The sequence below is a fragment of the Phascolarctos cinereus genome, unplaced genomic scaffold, assembly GCF_003287225.1.
Source record: "Phascolarctos cinereus isolate Bilbo 61053 unplaced genomic scaffold, phaCin_HiC Scaffold_2;HRSCAF=192, whole genome shotgun sequence".
NCBI lineage: Eukaryota > Metazoa > Chordata > Mammalia > Diprotodontia > Phascolarctidae > Phascolarctos > Phascolarctos cinereus.
In genome coordinates, this window is record NW_027555625.1 from 213476545 (window position 1) to 213494458 (window position 17914).

General features: G+C 38.0%; 1 protein-coding gene across 2 annotated transcripts in view; it reads right to left on the reverse strand.

Moving 5' to 3' along the window:
* Positions 1-17914, reverse strand: part of TTC27 (tetratricopeptide repeat domain 27) — a 246620-nt gene that overhangs the window by 12266 nt on the left and 216440 nt on the right. For both annotated transcript variants that reach the window (XM_020972342.2, XM_020972341.2), the window contains exon 17: positions 332-529. In XM_020972342.2, the coding sequence (XP_020828001.1) occupies positions 332-529 (198 nt within the window). The remainder of the gene's footprint in view (positions 1-331; positions 530-17914) is intronic.

Genomic DNA, 17914 nt, shown 5'->3' on the forward strand with positions numbered 1-17914 from the left:
TGCAAGCTGAATTTATTGCATACTGCTTTAAAAAGCAAGCTGTATACAGTAGATATTTGCAGCTCCCATATAATCCTTTTTTTTTTTTCCTGTTCTACTTTGTAAATTTTTTTTGGAGTTCATTAAATTCAAAAGATTTTTAAAAAATAAAATGAAGGTGTTGGACTAAATGATTTCTAAGATACCTTCCAGTTCTACATCAATGATATTAACAAGATTTTAATTTTCAAACAAACTCTCCCTCTGTCCAACCAAGAAAACAGACCAACGCTTGTGCGACTTACCACATTTTTGATTGTGAAAAAGTACTCAGGAGAATTTTCAAAGTTACCTTTTCATTTTCATCAGGATTATCACTCTGACCGTTCCCATATATTTGTGCATACAATCTCCAGATCTCTCCATCATTTGTGACTCTTGAAGTCACTCTACCAAACAACTCCCGTAGCTTCCCTTTCAGGCCAGTTGCAACATCACCACTACGATCAGCCACCCCATCCGTGACTGCCCTGACCAGGATTCTCAGGACCTTATGAAAAGATGCATGTAAGTAAGCAAATTAGTAAATGACAAAAACATCTTGTAATTTTGTGTATGACCAAGCTCTAACAAGTTTATTTTTAAAAGTTCCTTTCTAGAATATATACGAATTGAGGTTAGCAATCAAGCATTCTATATTCAACAGACTATTACAAGCAATGCCTTTTGTAGAGTGTGTGTGTGTGTGTGTGTGTGTGTGTGTGTGTGTGTGTGAACAAGAGGCCAATGACTGCTTCTTCATGTGGGTGGGATGCCAAGAATATGTCTCCAAGTTTTAGCATCATATGGGGCTAAGAGCAGCAAAGGAATACACACGTATACCTGGATGCAGTTTAGATTTCCTCTGTCTTAAGTCTTGGGGTGGGGGTGGGGGGTAGAGTGGGGTAAAGATGGAGAAACCATGTTTTTGCAGTCCCATGGAAGAGCAGACGTGGCATCAGAAGTGTCAGAGAGTAGCCATAGGATATATGGCCACAGGCAAGTCAATTAAAATCTGAGCCTCCGATACATCATCTGTAAAACAGGGACAGCACAACACCTGTAGTAACTATCTCACAGGGATGCCAAAATGAATAAGACAACATACATAAAACATGTGGCAAGCTTTAAAGTGCTATTGAAGTGTCAGTTGCTATGTATTTTTTCCAATAAAATGTAAGCTCCTTGAGGGCAGGGGCTATTTTTTTTTTTGATCACTGTATCCCTAGGGCCTAGCACAATGCCTGGCACATAGTAGGCATTTAATAACTACAGTACTGCGTTGAATTAAAGAAACCCTTTTAAAGCCTTAAAATGCTATAGAAATATGAGCTATTTATTAAATCAAATTCCTACTCTATAATATTTAGAGACAAAACTGTACAGATGCCCAGTCTCTCCAAAATGGACAGCAAATGTTATGGATCATAGGAGTTAAAGCTGGAAAGGACCTCAGAGATCATATAGTCTAACCTCCCCTTTATATCTAAGGTTAAGTGAAGGCCACACAACTGGCAGTGGCATGCTATTAAAGCACTGTGATTTGATAGCCAGTCACTGGGATCACTAAAATAACTTTGTTAGGAAAAAAAATTATTTAGATGTTGGGCAAACTACATGCTCCTAATCAAGCCAGCAGGGTAGTGCAGGGCAAATATAACTAGATTTGGAGTTAGAGGACCTGGCAATGGAATAATGTTGTATCTTACCTATATTTCCTATTTCTCAATTTAATGTGATTCAGCAAGAATCTGTCAAGGACCTCGTTTTTGCCTTCAAATAAAAATTATCTATTAGGAGAAAGGCAACATGGTTTCTGCAGGAATAAATCATGTCTAATTTGCAGAGGGGTAGAAGACTGATCAATTGTGATGAATCAATGGATATAATACATTTAAATTTTCCCAAAGTATCTCACAAGGTTCCACACCAAAGGCTACCAAGTAAATGTAGCTTTCTTGGAATTGGAAGTACTTCTTTATTAAAAAGAAGGAAGAAGAATAAGAATAAAAGCAAATTTTCTTGGAGATTGTGCTAGAATCTGTCAATTAACATTTAGAAATGAGAAGGAATGAAAAGTGAAATGTCCAAGTCCAAAGATGACAAAGATGAAGTCCAGTGGAAATATCCATTTGATGTTCTTGCTCTTTCACAGGTCTTCATTTCCTACTTGCCATAAAACTCTTGACACTTTACCCAGGTATTTAACCACCCTCATATTCCACATGGTCAAAGCTCTGCTGCTGGCTTTACCCATCCCAGTAGAACAGCATGCTTGTTCTCACTCTTTACTCTGTCTTACTCTTTACTCACTACCCTTCTAAACTTTGACACTCACAGGAAAGTAGAATTACAGATTTGATGCTAAAAGGCACTATAGAGGTTATTTAATTTAACTCCATCATTTTACAGACAAGGGAAAAGAAACTCAGAGATGTTTAAATGCATACAAGAGCAATTATGTCATGTTTAATTCACTGATTTTGGTAATACAAGCAGATAATTTAATTTCACCTTTTTATCTAAAATCCCCAAAGCAATCCTTTTTTTCACAAAGAAATGAAAACCCTGGGAGGAAGTAGTCATTCTCAGAGCTTATGACAGGTAAGGAAAACAAAGATATAAACTCGAGATTTTCAGAGAGTAGATTTCAAAAATGACAGTAGTACATGCTGACATTTATATAGTACTTTAAAGTCTGCAAAGTACTTTGCAGTAAGTAGACTATGGAGCAACACACAGAGTCCTAGACATGGACTCAAGAAGAGCCAAGCCTGAATCCCTGTCCCTGTCTCCTTTGACATTTACTATCTGTATGATGCTGGGCAAATCACTTACCCTCTCAGAGCAGTTTCTTTCTCTGTGATATGAAGGAGTTGGCCTAGATAGGCTCTAAGGTCCCTTCAACTCCATATCTTTGATCCTCATTTGACCCTCACAACACTCTCCCATGAGGTAGGTACTATTTAACCTGTGATTACTCATGCTGAGAAAAATTCCTTCTCCCAACTGTTTTTTGTAACTTACAATGTTAGAGAACTGCTTGGTACTTAAGTAGTTAGTGATTTGTCTGGGGCTACAGAATCAGCATGTGTGAGAGGCAAGACCCAAGCCAAGATTGTCCTAATTCCCAGGTGAGCCTTCTATCCTCTACACCTTGTTGCCTCTAACAAGCATTATTATCTCTATTTTACACACGAGGAAACAGAATTCTGAAAGGCTAAGTGACTTGTCCATGGTCATGCAGGTCTCTCCTGACTTCAAATCCAATGCTCTTTTCACAATATCATAATGCTTATTTGAAAAGTTTGGGAGAAACAGAAAGGTAGCACTCTACTTCTTAAAATTTAATAAGGGAAGTTGGCCCCAGGGAAATGGCACCTGCTCAAAACTGAGCAGTGAGGACTAATGACTCCAATGAGGAAGAAAAAGTGGAAGGCACATCAAGAAGTCAAAGTAAATACACAGGGAACTCATTGCCAAATTTAACATTTTAAAAACTCAGACATAAAAGATGGAAACCAGGGCATGTGACTGAGGAAGAACACAAGTGATAGGTAGGCATGGTCCTATAAAAACAATGTTAGAGGGGAGCTAGAGGTCAGAATGAACTAAAGTTGATGGCAAAATTTTAAAAATATATATATATTGGTGGGGGGCAGCTAGGTGGCATCGTGGATAGAAGCACCAGCCCTGAAGTCAGGAGGACCTGAGTTCAAATCCAGCCTCAGACCAAACACTTGACACTTACTAGCTGTGTGACCCTGGGCAAGTCACTTAACCCCAATTGCCTAAAATGTGTGTGTGTGTGTGTGTGTGTGTGTGTGTGTGTGTGTAGTTCAGGTATAGAATTTGTTAGGGGAAATAAGTGTCTATATATGTATATGTGTTATGTCTATTTATATCTATATCTACATACACACACACACACACACACACACATATATAAATCTGAACTTAACTGTGGCCTTTGGGGGGGTGGGGGAGGGAAAGGAAGGGGGAAAGAAGAACAAAGTGAAAAGTGTACACCAGAAAACAAAAGAAAACTTATAAGCAAGCAAAGAAAAGATGGACAGCTCTCAACACAATGTGTAGTATTTATCATATAGGCTTTCTTGAAATGAAAATTTATTGCTAAATATTTTTAATCTTCTCTAATGTTCTGCTGTGCATGTGTTTTTTTTTCTTTTCTTACTTTTGCTTGTTTCAATATTTAAGTTTATGATATGTTTCTTTTTCTTTTCTCTATTCTATATTTGAGTTCTTGTGTTTGAGTCAAACTTAAAAAAAGAAACTTAACGAGAAAAAATATATTGGTAGCAAGAGAAAGATTAAAAGATATAAATAAGACTGGATAAATAAGATTAGATTGTACATTGATGATGGCTAACAGGGAAAAGGTAGAACTGTTCGATACTTATTTTGTTTATGAATTCCACCTTAAGATTGGGAAGTATGGAACAAAAATGAATCACAAGAAGCTAAAATCTAAGACCAAAATATATGGTAAGAAAGGACTGAGATGTCTTCAATAAATTCATGTGACAAAGCCCAAAATAATCTTAGGATCTTGAAAGAATTGTCTGGTGTGATTGCTGAGCTGCTGTCAATGATCTCTGAAAAACTATGGAGAGTGGAAGAAGTATCAGAGGGCTGAGGATAAGTAGTAAATGTTTTGATTTTCCCCTCAAAATGGAAGTGGGTAGCATCTTCGCACTTCTGATGGATGAACTTGACTTTGATTTTTCACAAAAATCTAGATCATATCATTATCAGCAGGCACTGCGATTATCTAGAAAGAGAAAAGAATTGCTAAGAGCAAGCATAGGTTCATGAGAATATGTGCCAAACTCAGCTCATTTCCTATTTTATTGGGGTTACGAGAGCAATCAAAGCAATTTCACTGACAAAATGCTGCATTTATCAAAGCTTCTCATGATATCCGCATGACTAATTTGGTGAGATTTAGGTAGATAGTAGGATTTGGAACAGGTTAAAATAACTGAATCCAAAGAGTGGTTATTTAACGGATGCTACATTAGGAATTCTGTAGCATTCCAGTTATGTATCATAGGCCTTATGATATTCACTTTTATCAATGAATTGTGTGAAAGTATATATAACCCATGTCAAATGAGGAAAGGACCAGGTTCAATCACAGGGACATTAATAATAATAATAACAATACTAATAATAATAATAATAATAATAATAATAATAATAATAATAATACAATGTTGCTTCTGCCCCCAAACCTGACAATAAGAATTTGGCTGACTCTGAGGATATTTTACTTAACTCCCTTGATACAAAGTAAATCACTGAGCACATTAAATAAGAAAAATTTATTTTTCAAAAAAGAAAAAATATGAGTGGGACTTGGTCCCAAGTCGACTAGCAAGAAACAAACCTACAACTTCAAAAGAGAAGTCCTAATTGCTAGCACTTCTTTGGTGAAAACTGGCCCCTCTTGGCTTTGACACCCCCTTGCTTCTAGATTCTTCTTAAGAGTCTTACCTCACTTTCTTGGTTCTGAAATCTGGCATGGTCCAGGCCTTCTTCTCTCACTCTGCTACTGCTATCACTTGAGACCTGGCCCTGGCTTAGGAAGCCCCAGTGCTATGGGCAGAGATAGCCACTAACCATGTTTTTCATTCTTCTACAAACCTTCCTCCTGTAAGTTTTTTCCCCTCCACATCCTCTGCTTGGTCATTCTTAAGCAAATGCTTTTGGTTTATAGCATTCTGGGAAATAAAGTCCTTTTCTACTGATACCATTTTTGATAAATATATATGTATCTTTTGTATAGATACATACATATATTTTGATAGATAATATATACATACACATCTATCTACTAAACACGCTTATCAAATCTACAGAAGATACAAAACAGAGAACGAAAAACATCTCAATAGGCTAGAATGATGGGACAGAACTAATGAGATTTAATTCAATAGGGATGAATGTAAAGTCTAGCACTTAGAATGAAAATAGAGGATGGGGAGGTGTGTCTCGACAACAATTTGAGTGGAAAAAAAGGCTGGAGCTTTTAGGAGTCTAAAAATTCATTAGGAGTCAGCCATATGACATTTCAATCCCAAAAGCTAATGGCATCTCAGCCTGTATGAATAGAGAGACATAATTTCCAAGGGAATGACTGTATATCTCCTCTCTCAGTGACTTTGATCTAATTGTCTCTCATGCCTGGACGGAGCTTTGCCTTCATCCGATCCTTAGCTAAAGCACCACCTTCTACGTGAAGCCTGTCCTCCCCACCATTCCTAGTATCCTCCCCCCAAACTTCCTTGTATTTATTTGTTGGTTCTATTTTTTTGTATATGCTTACACATTTACTTATTGTCTCCATTAGAATGTAAACTCAAGGTAGAGATTGTTTCTTTCTTACAATTTATATCTCTACTGCCTAGTATTATCCAACATATAATAAGCATTTAATAAATGCTTACCAATAATAATCCTGCTGTTCTTTGCCCTAATCAGACTACATATAGAGTACTGTGCTCAGTTTGGGGCATTAATAGGCTGGCATGTGAATCATGAGAGGATTATTGGCCACAAAATAAAAGGATTCAGAGATGTGAAGATGTAGAAGAGAAGACCTGAAAGAGGCCGTGAGAGCTCTCTTCAAGGATTCTAAAGGGCTGTTATGCAGAGGATGAATCAGAGTTTGCTTGGCTTGACTCTAGAAGACAGATCTAGATGCAGACAGTACACTGCAATGAGGCAAGCTTTGGCTCAGTGTGAGGAAAAACTTGTTAACATGTAGAGCTGTCCAGAACAAATGGAATGGGCTCCCCCAGGCTATAGTTGAAGGTCTTCAAATAGAGACTAAAGGATCGTGTGTCATTCTTGGTCAGGTCTCGGTTGGACTCACTGTCTTCTAATTATGAACTTCTGCAATACTGTAAAACTGGAAATGTTACTCCAGCTTTGCAACAAACTATTTAAATATATTCTTTAGCCTGTGAAATGACCTATGGCTCAGAACTGGTGGGCACCCAATGTTTCAATAACAACATTCCATTACATCAGCATTGTACTACTCTCTTCTATGGTGTGGAAGAATTTATTCTGACATAAAACAATTACTTAACAGAAGTTACTTTTCACAACAGATATCAGATAAACATCTTATTGATTTGTACTAGCTATGCTATTGCATTGCTGGTCTGCATTTGACAGTTATAGAGTCCCTGCTATTTATTATCTGGGGGAATGACTACAGTTATACACAAGCCAGTGTGTACTGGTTGTTTTCATGCAGTATATGTCTAGGGTACCTGTAGCTAGTGAAGAAACCATTCCAATGCAACAAGGAAAGGTTTCCCAGACCCTTCTGTGTGGAACAGTCTTTAATTGGGGAGTAACCTGAACCCCACAGTCTTCAGAGTTAAAGTCATCTAGTCTGCACGCCTGCACAGGCCCTCATCACCTCACAATTGAAAGACTGGGATAACCTGCTGGTTGACCTTCCTACCTCAAGTCTCTCCCCTACTCCAGTCCATCATCCACTCAGTTGTCAAAATGACCTTTCTAAAGCACAAATCTGACCATGTGAACTCCAGTGGCTCCCTACTGACTCCAAGAGCCAATATAAAATCCTCTGTCTTTTAAAACCCTTCATAATGTGGCCTCCTTTTACCTTTCCAGTCTTCTTACATTTTATTTCTTACCTACAACCCCCAGCTTACTCTCTGATCTAGCGATATCAGACTTCTTACTGTTTCTTGCACTGAATGCTCCATCTGCTGGCTCCATGTTTTTTCATTGGCTGTCCCCCATCCCTAGAATTCTCTGCCCCCCTCATTTCCCTCTCCTGGCTGCCCTAGTTCCCTTCAAGTCTCAGCTCAAATACTATCTTCTATCCTATCCTTTCCTGATCCTTCTTAATTCTAGTACAGCCCCTTTATTGATTATCTCCAAATTATCCTGCATATATATTGTTTTAGTTATGCTCATATTGTCTCCTTCATTAGACAGTGAGCTCCTTGACAGCACAGAATGTCTTTTGCTTTTCTCTGTATCTCCAGTGATTAGCACAGTGCCAAGAACATAATAAGCACTTAGTAAATGCTCTTGTTGATTTCACTTGGTCTCTAACCCAGGTTCAACCCTTCATGGAGGAAGGCGGGGAGAGGAGAGGAATTGCTCTGGAATTTCTCCACTTCCTCAGGTCCAGGAAGAACATCCTTTTTTTTCTCTACACCACCTTCAGGTCTAATCACTGGTGACACGTCAGGATCAAAAAGAAGCAAAAGAAAACAAGGTTGTACAAGGCTTAAGTGCATAGTTTTAACCCAATAGGATTCTAGCTCACTCTTGCCCTTCTCCTTATTTTAACTTTTGATATCTTTTTAACTTAGACAAGGTTAACTCAACAAACCTGACTAAGTGCCTATTATGAACTGGGCACTGTATTAAGTCCTAGGGATGTAAAAGCAAAAGAGAAAACCATTCCTCTAGAATTCCTAGAGCTCTACTCTTTCCAGTGTACCACACCTCTCCATTTTAAAGATCAGGAAACTGAGGTCTTCAGAGGGATAGCATGCTGAACATGGCCATACACACCCAGTAATCCCTACAATGGGGGAAGCTGAGACTAAGGTGATCATGGAGGAAGCGAGATTTGAGCTCAGCCCTGAAGAATGAGAGGAAGAGAAGGATTAATAGGTAGGAGAAGGGGTTTAAGCATAGACACCCTTTAACATCCCCAAACATACATCCATGACACGATAATAATAGCTGACATTGTTATACTGCTTTAAAGTAGTATTTTACACGTTTTACACGTATTATCTCATTTATTCTTCACAACTACCTAGTTACCCTGTGAGGTAGGTGCTAAAAATTACTTTTCTCCCTTTTTGTTTGATTAGGATCTGTGATTTCAACAATACTGGTAAATCCTTATGTGTAAAGTTAGTCTACTAGTACAGATCAACAACTGGTTTGTAATTTGTATTTTGAAAGAATCCCTGAGAGACTGAGTTACTTGCTCATGGTCTCATAGCTAAAATGTAAGAGGTAAAACTTGAATCTAGATATTCCTGACTCCAAGGTTGGCCCTGGCCATGCTACCACTCATATCCCCATTTTATAGAATACTGAGGCTCAGAGGGTTTGTATGATTAGCCCATGATCACACAGCTAGTAAATATAAGAGGTGGGATTTGAACCCACGTCTCTCCTGACTTCATGTCTAGAACATTTTGCACCACACCATTCTAATGAGAAGACTGGCCTGGCAGGAGTGAAGGTACAGACTGCAAAGCAATTGGAAAAAAGGTTTAAGACATTGTGGTCTTTTTATAGTAGACTAGAAAAGCAGTCTGTAGAATCTAGACTTTATGCTATGGGCAATAAATGTTGCCTGAAAGTTCCTGGGGTTGTTTAACCTAGAGAAGAGAGGACAGAGGGAACATTCAATGAGCTGTCTTGTAGAAGAGGGAAAACGCTTGATCTGTTTGGCCCCAAAGGGCCAACTAAGATCACTAGGCTGAAGTTACAAAAAAGCACATTTAGGACTTCCCCACATCTGGCGCTATCCAGAAGTGGAGTGAGCAGCCACCGGAGGTGCAGGGTAACTTGTCCTTCCCTCAATGCCACCACAAACTAGATCTCTTCAAGCAATGGCCAAATAACTACTTGTTATTTATTACAGTAGTAAATATTATATTACAGTAGAGATTGTTGGGATAGACTGGATGAATGGTCACTGTTCAGACCCTTAAAGGGGTTAACTAATTCTGACTAGGGAATTTACCTATGGAGCTGATACCCACGATCTACTAGATAATAGTCTTTATGAGGGCAGAAAAGCCTCAGTGATTAGGATCCTTCTCCAGGTGCTGATGTCCTAGAGCGTTTAGCATGTAATACAGTCAGTTATACTTTTCTATACACACATAAAATATGGGTGCAAACAGTGAAATTGTGAGGACAATTTTGAAGAATTGTAACAAAGAAACGAGTAACAACACTGACAACAGTAAGAATGTCATGAAAACTAGAAAGGAGAGTGTTGATGCACTTGGCCTAATGTATACTAGATTTTTTAATATTAAAAAAATTTTATGAAAATGAAAGTCTTCCAGATAATTCTATATTCTAACATGGAGAGGGTTTTATGTCTAAGGAACAAGAATGAATGCAAGAAAGGAATCTACTGGCATACTTGGAGATAACTTCTTACTTAATAAAGAATATAACTCTGGGAAGCTATTTAAAAGTGTGATTTCATAATAATTAAATAATTAATTATTCAACTCATTTAACAAGCTTTAAAATTACTTAAATAATTTAACAAAGATAATTATAATTAAATAATTATAAAAATGATTATGTAGCTAACACTTTCATTGCATTGTAAGGTTTGAAAAATATACATTATTTCATTTCATCTTCACCTAAATCCTATGAAATAGGTACTATTATTATCTCCATTTTGCAGATGAGAAAACTGACTCTAAGAGAGGCTAAATGACCTATTGTTCGTCCTTTGTTGTCAAAGAGGAACACAGCGTCGGGAAGGTGATGTCATGACTTTCAAGTGAACTGGATTTAAGTGAGGCAGTGCTGTGCAAAGTCACCAGCCTCACCCTCTCCTCCAGAGCCACCTGGATCCAGTGGCAAGATAGACAAAAGGACAACTGGAGATGGCCAGGGACACAGTGGGAGACCTTGGCCTTTTTAAGCTAAGGCCTTTCCCAAATCTCAGTTTGTGGGTAATGCTCATAGGGTGGATTAAGGCTAGGTAAGAAATGAGGCAAAGAATGGCCTCTTCCACCTAGTCAAAGGTAGACTAAGCATCTAAGGAAGGATTAAAACCCAGGTCTTCCTGATTCCAATCTCAGCATTCCATCTACTCCACCCAGCTGCCTCTCTAACCACTAAGGTGTCTGAGACAAACCACCACCAATAAGCAATACAGCTACTGACAGAACTTCTGCCAAGGTAGCTCTTTATGGTAGGCTAATATGAGAATGTCCAATCAGTCAATGTACAGTCAAATGCCTGAAAGCAGCCTCTAAGTTGAAAAATATCATAATTTAATCCATGAGAGTCAGTTAATTAATTTGCACAAGACTTCACAGTTAGTGTGTATCAAGGGCAGAGCTTGAACCCACAGTTTCCTGACTCTAAGGCTGGCCCTCTATCTGCAACACCATACTGCTTCTCAATCATCTATCAAGCTTCCATCTAAAGTGATAGTTTCCAAAAATGTCAGCCCTGACAGAAAACTATATTTCTTTATTAGAATCCCTGACAAAATATATTTTTCTTCCTTTGAATGCTATTTATTTATTATAGACTAATTTATTTTCAGAATACTTTGGAAGTGTTCCTCCCAAATGAAATGAAAATTCCAATTTTAAAAATGAAGCTGGTCCTATGTTATTAAGTGGAGTGGAAGTGGAAGGATAAAGGAAATGTAATTGACCAAGGATTTAAAATATGGCCTGGCTTCTTTAGATATTAACTAAATTTCTATTAACTTCTGACCAAAACATAAGCAATTCTATGTCAGATGAGGTACAAGAATAAAAAAAATAATAAAAATGATAACAAAAACCAACATCTAGGAGGTCATTTAAAGTGTGCAAATACACTTTATATATATTAGATCATTTGAAACTCACAATAACCCTTACTATAAATGCTTTGAGAGTAGGAACCTAAATTCAATTGTGCTACTTGTGACTTGCATTCTAAGTCTCTCCCAAGATAGAGCTATGATGAAATTTACCAAAATCAGACATTTGTCTGACATCAGGGAGAAATCATATGAAACAAACAAACAAACAAAAATGCATCATATCCTGGTTAAAAAAATGTCTTAGTCTCTAATGTAGAAATATGTTTAACATGATAGTACATGTATAAACTATTTGAACTTGCTGTCTTAGAGAGGGGGAGGGAAGAGGAGGGAGAAAAAGTTGGGACTCAAAATCCTACAAAAATGAATGTTGAAAACTATCTTTACATGTAATTGGGGAAAAAATACCATTAAATGTAAAAAGAAAAAAGAAAAGAAAAGGAGAGGAGAGGAGAGGAGAGGAGAGGAGAGGAGAGGAGAGGAGAGGAGAGGAGAGGAGAGGAGAGGAGAGGAGAGGAGAGGAGAGGAGAGGAGAGGAGAGGAAAGGAAATTTTTAAAAATGCCTTAGTCTCTCTCATGGGCAACCAGAGGCATGCCAGAGCATAATGAATTCCTCTACGACAAGGTGCTCTTTACCTTTGTTCAGCAGCACTGCTTTCTTTCCTGTAACTCAAACCCAATGTGGAAAGAAATGCTTGTTCTTCCCTTCAATCTGATTTCATTCATTCTCCCCTTGCCTTTCTGAAGGTATGTGCACAGAGTGAGCAATTGTGCACAAAAAAAGAGTCCTGGCTTGAGGCTCCCAAAACATTAAGGACCGGTTCTTACAGGGCCATTGAAGTTCAGACAGTATTCAACACAACTAAGCCACAATTGAAGTTAGGTCTTTAGTTGTCTCTAGGAGACTGACAATCACAGGCTGTTCCTGCCAAGGCAGCTCCTGAGGGAGTGAAGCAATTCTGCTGCCATCTCTTCTCATACATCTTATAGTCCTTGAACGTAGTTCAGTTTTCTACAGCTCTCAAAGAAATGTTTCCATCCTGATTAAAGCTTATTTCAGTTTTGGAGAGGCTTAGAAATGAGACCTTTAGGAAGAGTCTACAAAAGATGTAATAACTGGAGTCATGAATCCATTCAAAAGGATTCAATTCTTACCTATAACATTCTAGTCATTATCTATCTCATATTTATGCTGATTTTATTTCTCTTGGCATATAAATCCCCAATTGTAAGTTAGCAAATAAGATTCAGTGTTTAGAGTGCCCTAGTTTGAGGGATGACCAAATTAATTCCAATTAATAGATTACAATATTAAGGATTTCAAGCTGGCTAGCACTATTAGGGAGATGCTAGCTCCTAAATTATAGAATGTAGTCTTTTGTCTCAAGGAAAGTGTAACTGGAGTTAACAAGTCATTCTGAAGAGAAACAGATGCAGATAAGAGAAATAGAGGCAATACTGTGGATTGAACTGTGGGCCTGGAGTTAGGAAGACCTAAATACAAATCTAGCCTCAGACACTTACCACCTGTGTAACCCTGGGCAAGTCACTTAATCTGTTTGCCTCAGTTTCCTCATCTGTAAAATGAGCTGGAAGCAATTTGATTTTGAAAACACTAAATGAGAACTTTCTTGATCTCCCTATTGGGGGTGTGTGTGTGTGTGTGTGTGTGTGTGTGTGTGTGTGTGTGTGTGTGTGTGTGTGTCTGTCTGTCTGTCTGTCTGTCTTCCCAGTTATTAGTACTCTCCCTCCTAAAATGAATGAAAAAGTATTTACTAAGAACTTACCACGTATCATGCACTGTGTAAGGCACTGGGGATTCAAATAACAAAGTAATCAGTCCCCACCTTCAAGGGGCTTACATTCTAATAAAAGGACATTATATACAAAGCACCAGTGAAGGGAATTTTGATCTGGGGAGTCTAAGAGTTTCTGAATGGAGCCACATAGATTATTATGCTCTTTTTTAATTGCAATGAGCATAATAATTTCATTACTGTTCATAGCAAGACCTGGAAGCTAAGGTAGGGAATAGGAGAGAGGGCAATGTAACATAATGGAGTGTAGATGGATAAATGCAAAGCATGGTCTGAGGCTTTTTTAGAGATAGTGAGCTCAGTGAATTTGTACTCACTTACCAATTAGAACATCTCATTTCTAAAATAGAGGTCCAAAATTCTAAAAGTGAATAAATTAACTCTCCCCATGTCTTAGTAAGTCTGGTCCAGAAGATATGGTTCCAGGTGAGGAGAAATGGAGAAACGAGTTATAGCAAACGACAGGATGTTGGGGTAGATGGAAATTACAGTCTATTATTTTGCAAATACTTTGTATTCACTTAACTTGTTTGCATTCTATCGTCCCTTCTCCCCTCCCTATAATATAAGCTCTATGAAAGCTCTATGAAAACTGTTTTGTTTTTGTCTTTATAGCCACAATACTCTGCACAAAGCAGATGCTTAATACATATTGATGGAACAGAATTCTTGAATGGAAAATTAAATTGCTCTATATGAACCCAGTTCTTTGCAAGTTTTTCAAAAAGATGTTTGAGCAGCAATGAAACATATAATATCATTAATCGGGTAGATCAATGACTACAGTGACATAGCTCCCTCTCCCTTCAGGGTATATCACTTCCCTCTAACACCAATAAGATTCTTATCAATATCCTTCCAGAAGTTTCTTATAAGGGACATAATGCACTACAGAGGAGGCTTGACTTTGGGCCTTTTAATATCTTATGGACACCAATACAGGGTTGTGGATTTCCATCAGTTATGCCTTCCTTGCACAATGTGAACAGCCTTTTTCTCATTGTACATGTCCTTCATGATGTCTTTTATACTACTTCCTGAACACAAGTGAGGGTAATGGTAATAGTATGGTAATAGGACCACCATGCACCTCTCCATTATTCTGTTGGTCACCTGGTATTTTGAAACTTCTGAGATCATGATGTACCATGATTGGTAGCCACACAAAATCACAAGAATACTGGTGTTTAAACGATTGAGCTTTTCAACAGTGAGCAACTTGGGATTATTTAATGCGTTGTATTATTTCCTAAATGCATACTATCCAATTTCCTCCTAACTCATTTTGGAAATAGGCCAAGCTCATTTTCCATCTCTTGTCAAAGACTCATGCAATAATGCAATGTCTGTCTAATTGCATATTATACTCTGGCCAATATGCATTCTTCATTCACTGGGTTTTTTCCCTATAGATAATTACATTGATCTCATTTGAGCATCTCACTCAGAAACCTTTATAGGGTTGATATAATCAGCAAAATAGCATTTGTGAACAGGAGCATATGGAAAACTTCACTATCAACAGGAAATCCCTCTTCGATTGAACACAATTTAAGGATTTCTACAAGATACTGGTAAACAGCTCTGGCAAAATGTCACTCTTAATGCTGATATTCAATGACTCTCTGACTAACAATAATAATAATAATATTCATAGCTAACGTACATAGGTTATGGAATGTCAGACACTGTGCTGAGTGCTTTACAATTATTATCTCATTTGATCCTCACAAGAGTCATGGGAAGTAGATACTATTACTATCCCCATTTTACAAATGAGAAAACTGAAAGAAACAAATATTAAGTGACTTTCCCAGGCTCACACAACTAATAAGTGTCTAAGGCCAGATTTGAAATTAGGTATTCCTGACTCCAGGACCTGCTTTCTTTCCATTTTGCTACCTAGCTGCCCCATAGTTCACAATGTTTAACAAAGTTCAAAGTCGCAACTTGTAAGATATCCAAGATGTTCTGCTATAGAGAGATACAGGCTAAATTTAAATTCAACAAATTCATATCTGTCAGGGCAATGCCAATGAGCTCAAGAGGTACAAGGGAGAAGGAGGTGCTAGGTGGGAATGAATAACTGAAAGAAAACGTATCACAGAGAGATGGAAAAGTCTGTCTATCTTACATGACGGAAAAGGTGATGTGATCATTATAAATTATTCTACCTTTCTTATCATCAGCCTTTACCACTTAAAGGTCCCTCCTTTTCCAGCTTCCCTTCATATATTTTCTTCCCTCATTAGAAGTAAGTTCTGAGGGTAGGAACTGTCTTGTTTGCTTATATTATGTGTTCAGGACTTAGCACAGTGCTTAGGACATGATGAGTTCTCAATAAATACTTTGCTTCTCTCTCCTCTCTTCCTCTCCTACTCTTCCTCTCTTTTGCTCTCTCTCTCTTCTCCTTTTTCACAAGCTGCACTGCACGCCCCTCCCCCCATTCATGGAAACGTTTTCCCTTCTGACTTTTACAGCAAGTTTCTCAGATAAAAACCTCATTTCTCAAACATATAGGGAACTGAGCCAGATTTTAAAAATATGAGCCATTCTCCAATTGATAAATAGTCAAAAGACATGAACAGGCAGTATTCAGAAGAAGAAATCAAAACTATCAATAGTCACATGAAAAATGCTCTAAATCACCACAGATTAGAGAAATGCAAATTAAAACAACTCTGAGATTCCACCTTATAACTATCAGATTGGCTGACTTGGGGGCAGCTAGGTGGTGCAGTGGATAGAGCACCTGAATTCAAATGTGGTCTCAGACCAAACACTTGACACTTAAGTCACTTAACCCCACTGCTTAAAAAAGAAAAGAAAAAGTCTCAAGATTGGCTAACTTGACAGAAAAAGAAAATGATAAATTTTGGGGGAGGGAGGATACAGAAAAACAGGTACACTAAGGCAATGTTGGTAGAGTTGCAAACTGATCCAACCATTCTGAAGAACAATTTGGAACTATGCCCAAAGGGCTATAAAACTGTGCACACCCTTTAATCCAGCAATATCACTACTAGGTCTGTATCTCAAAGAGATCAAAGAAAGGGGGAAAGGACCTATATATACACAAAAATATTTATAGCATCTTTTTTGTGGTGGCAAAAAAATTGGAAATTGAGGGCATGCCCATCAGTTGGGGAATGGCTAAACAAGTGGTGGCACATGATTGTGATGGAATACTATTATGCTATAAGAAATGAGGAGGAGGATGGTTTCAGAAAAACCTTGGAAGTCTTATATGAATTAATACAAAGTAAAATGAGCAGAACCGAAGAACATTGTACACAACAGTAATACTGTAATGATGATCAACCTGGAGCTACTCTGATCAATACAATGATCCAAGACACAATGATCTAAGACAATTCCAAAGGATCAGTGATGAAAAATTCCGTCCACCTCCAGAGAGGGTGCTGATGACCTCTGAGTGCAGACTGAAGAATACTCTTTTTCACTTTATGTTTCTTGCTTTTGTTTTGTTTTATTTGGGGGGGGGGGTGACAACATAGCTAATATGGAAATGTTTTGCATGACTTCACATGTATACCATATAGCTTGTCTTCTCAATGAGTGGGGAAGGGGCAGGAAGGAGTGAAAATTTGGAACTCAAAATTTTTAAATGAATGCTAAACATAAATAAGAAATAAAAAAATATATACCTGCTCTTGACTTGTAGCCACCATAATTACACAGATTATTTTATTGTTGAGAACAGGAGCCCCAGACCCAGGCTTTTACGTTCTTTGCAAACAAATTATCTCCCAAAATGTTATGCACTTGATAGGTAGAAGTTCAAGTGATCCTGCAACAGGATTCCCTACAGGGTCAGAAAGCCAGTTTGGCTAATCATTAGTAATCCCCAGGAAAATCTAGGGGGGACTAATGTATATGAAAATTGCCTAAGAGGCAGAAGGAGCAGAAAACCCAAACTTATGTCAATGAGTAAAGACCAACAAACTGACATAATCACTCTGGTCTGGTTAAACTAATTGGTCTCCATATGGGGAAGCAGTTTCCAAGGCAGCATAGAGAAACATCGCACAGAGAGGCCCAGAAGATTCCTATTTTCTGTTCCTCCCAGGCAGGAAATAAGGTTAAAAGACAGGAGAGGCTGCCCTCAGCTGACTTTGCAGAATACAGAGATTCTGACTTCAGCAGAGAGAGCAGGCCAAGCATCACATTTCTATCTGATAATGGATTCTCCTTAAGAGGGTGTGACTCAGCAACAGATGACTACAGGGGGTAGTGTTAATTGCCATCTCTAACAGTAAGTGGACAATTCCAAAAGAACCACAGATCTTAAAGGAAGCCTTGAAACTTCTAAAAGCCAAAGCAGTTCCATCTATTACAGCTGTAGCTACTAGCCTTAAAGGACAAATTATGAGTATGTCACAATCACAGTTATGAGACAAGTCAAGTTAAGCTCAACTTTAGTGATAACAGAAGTCCA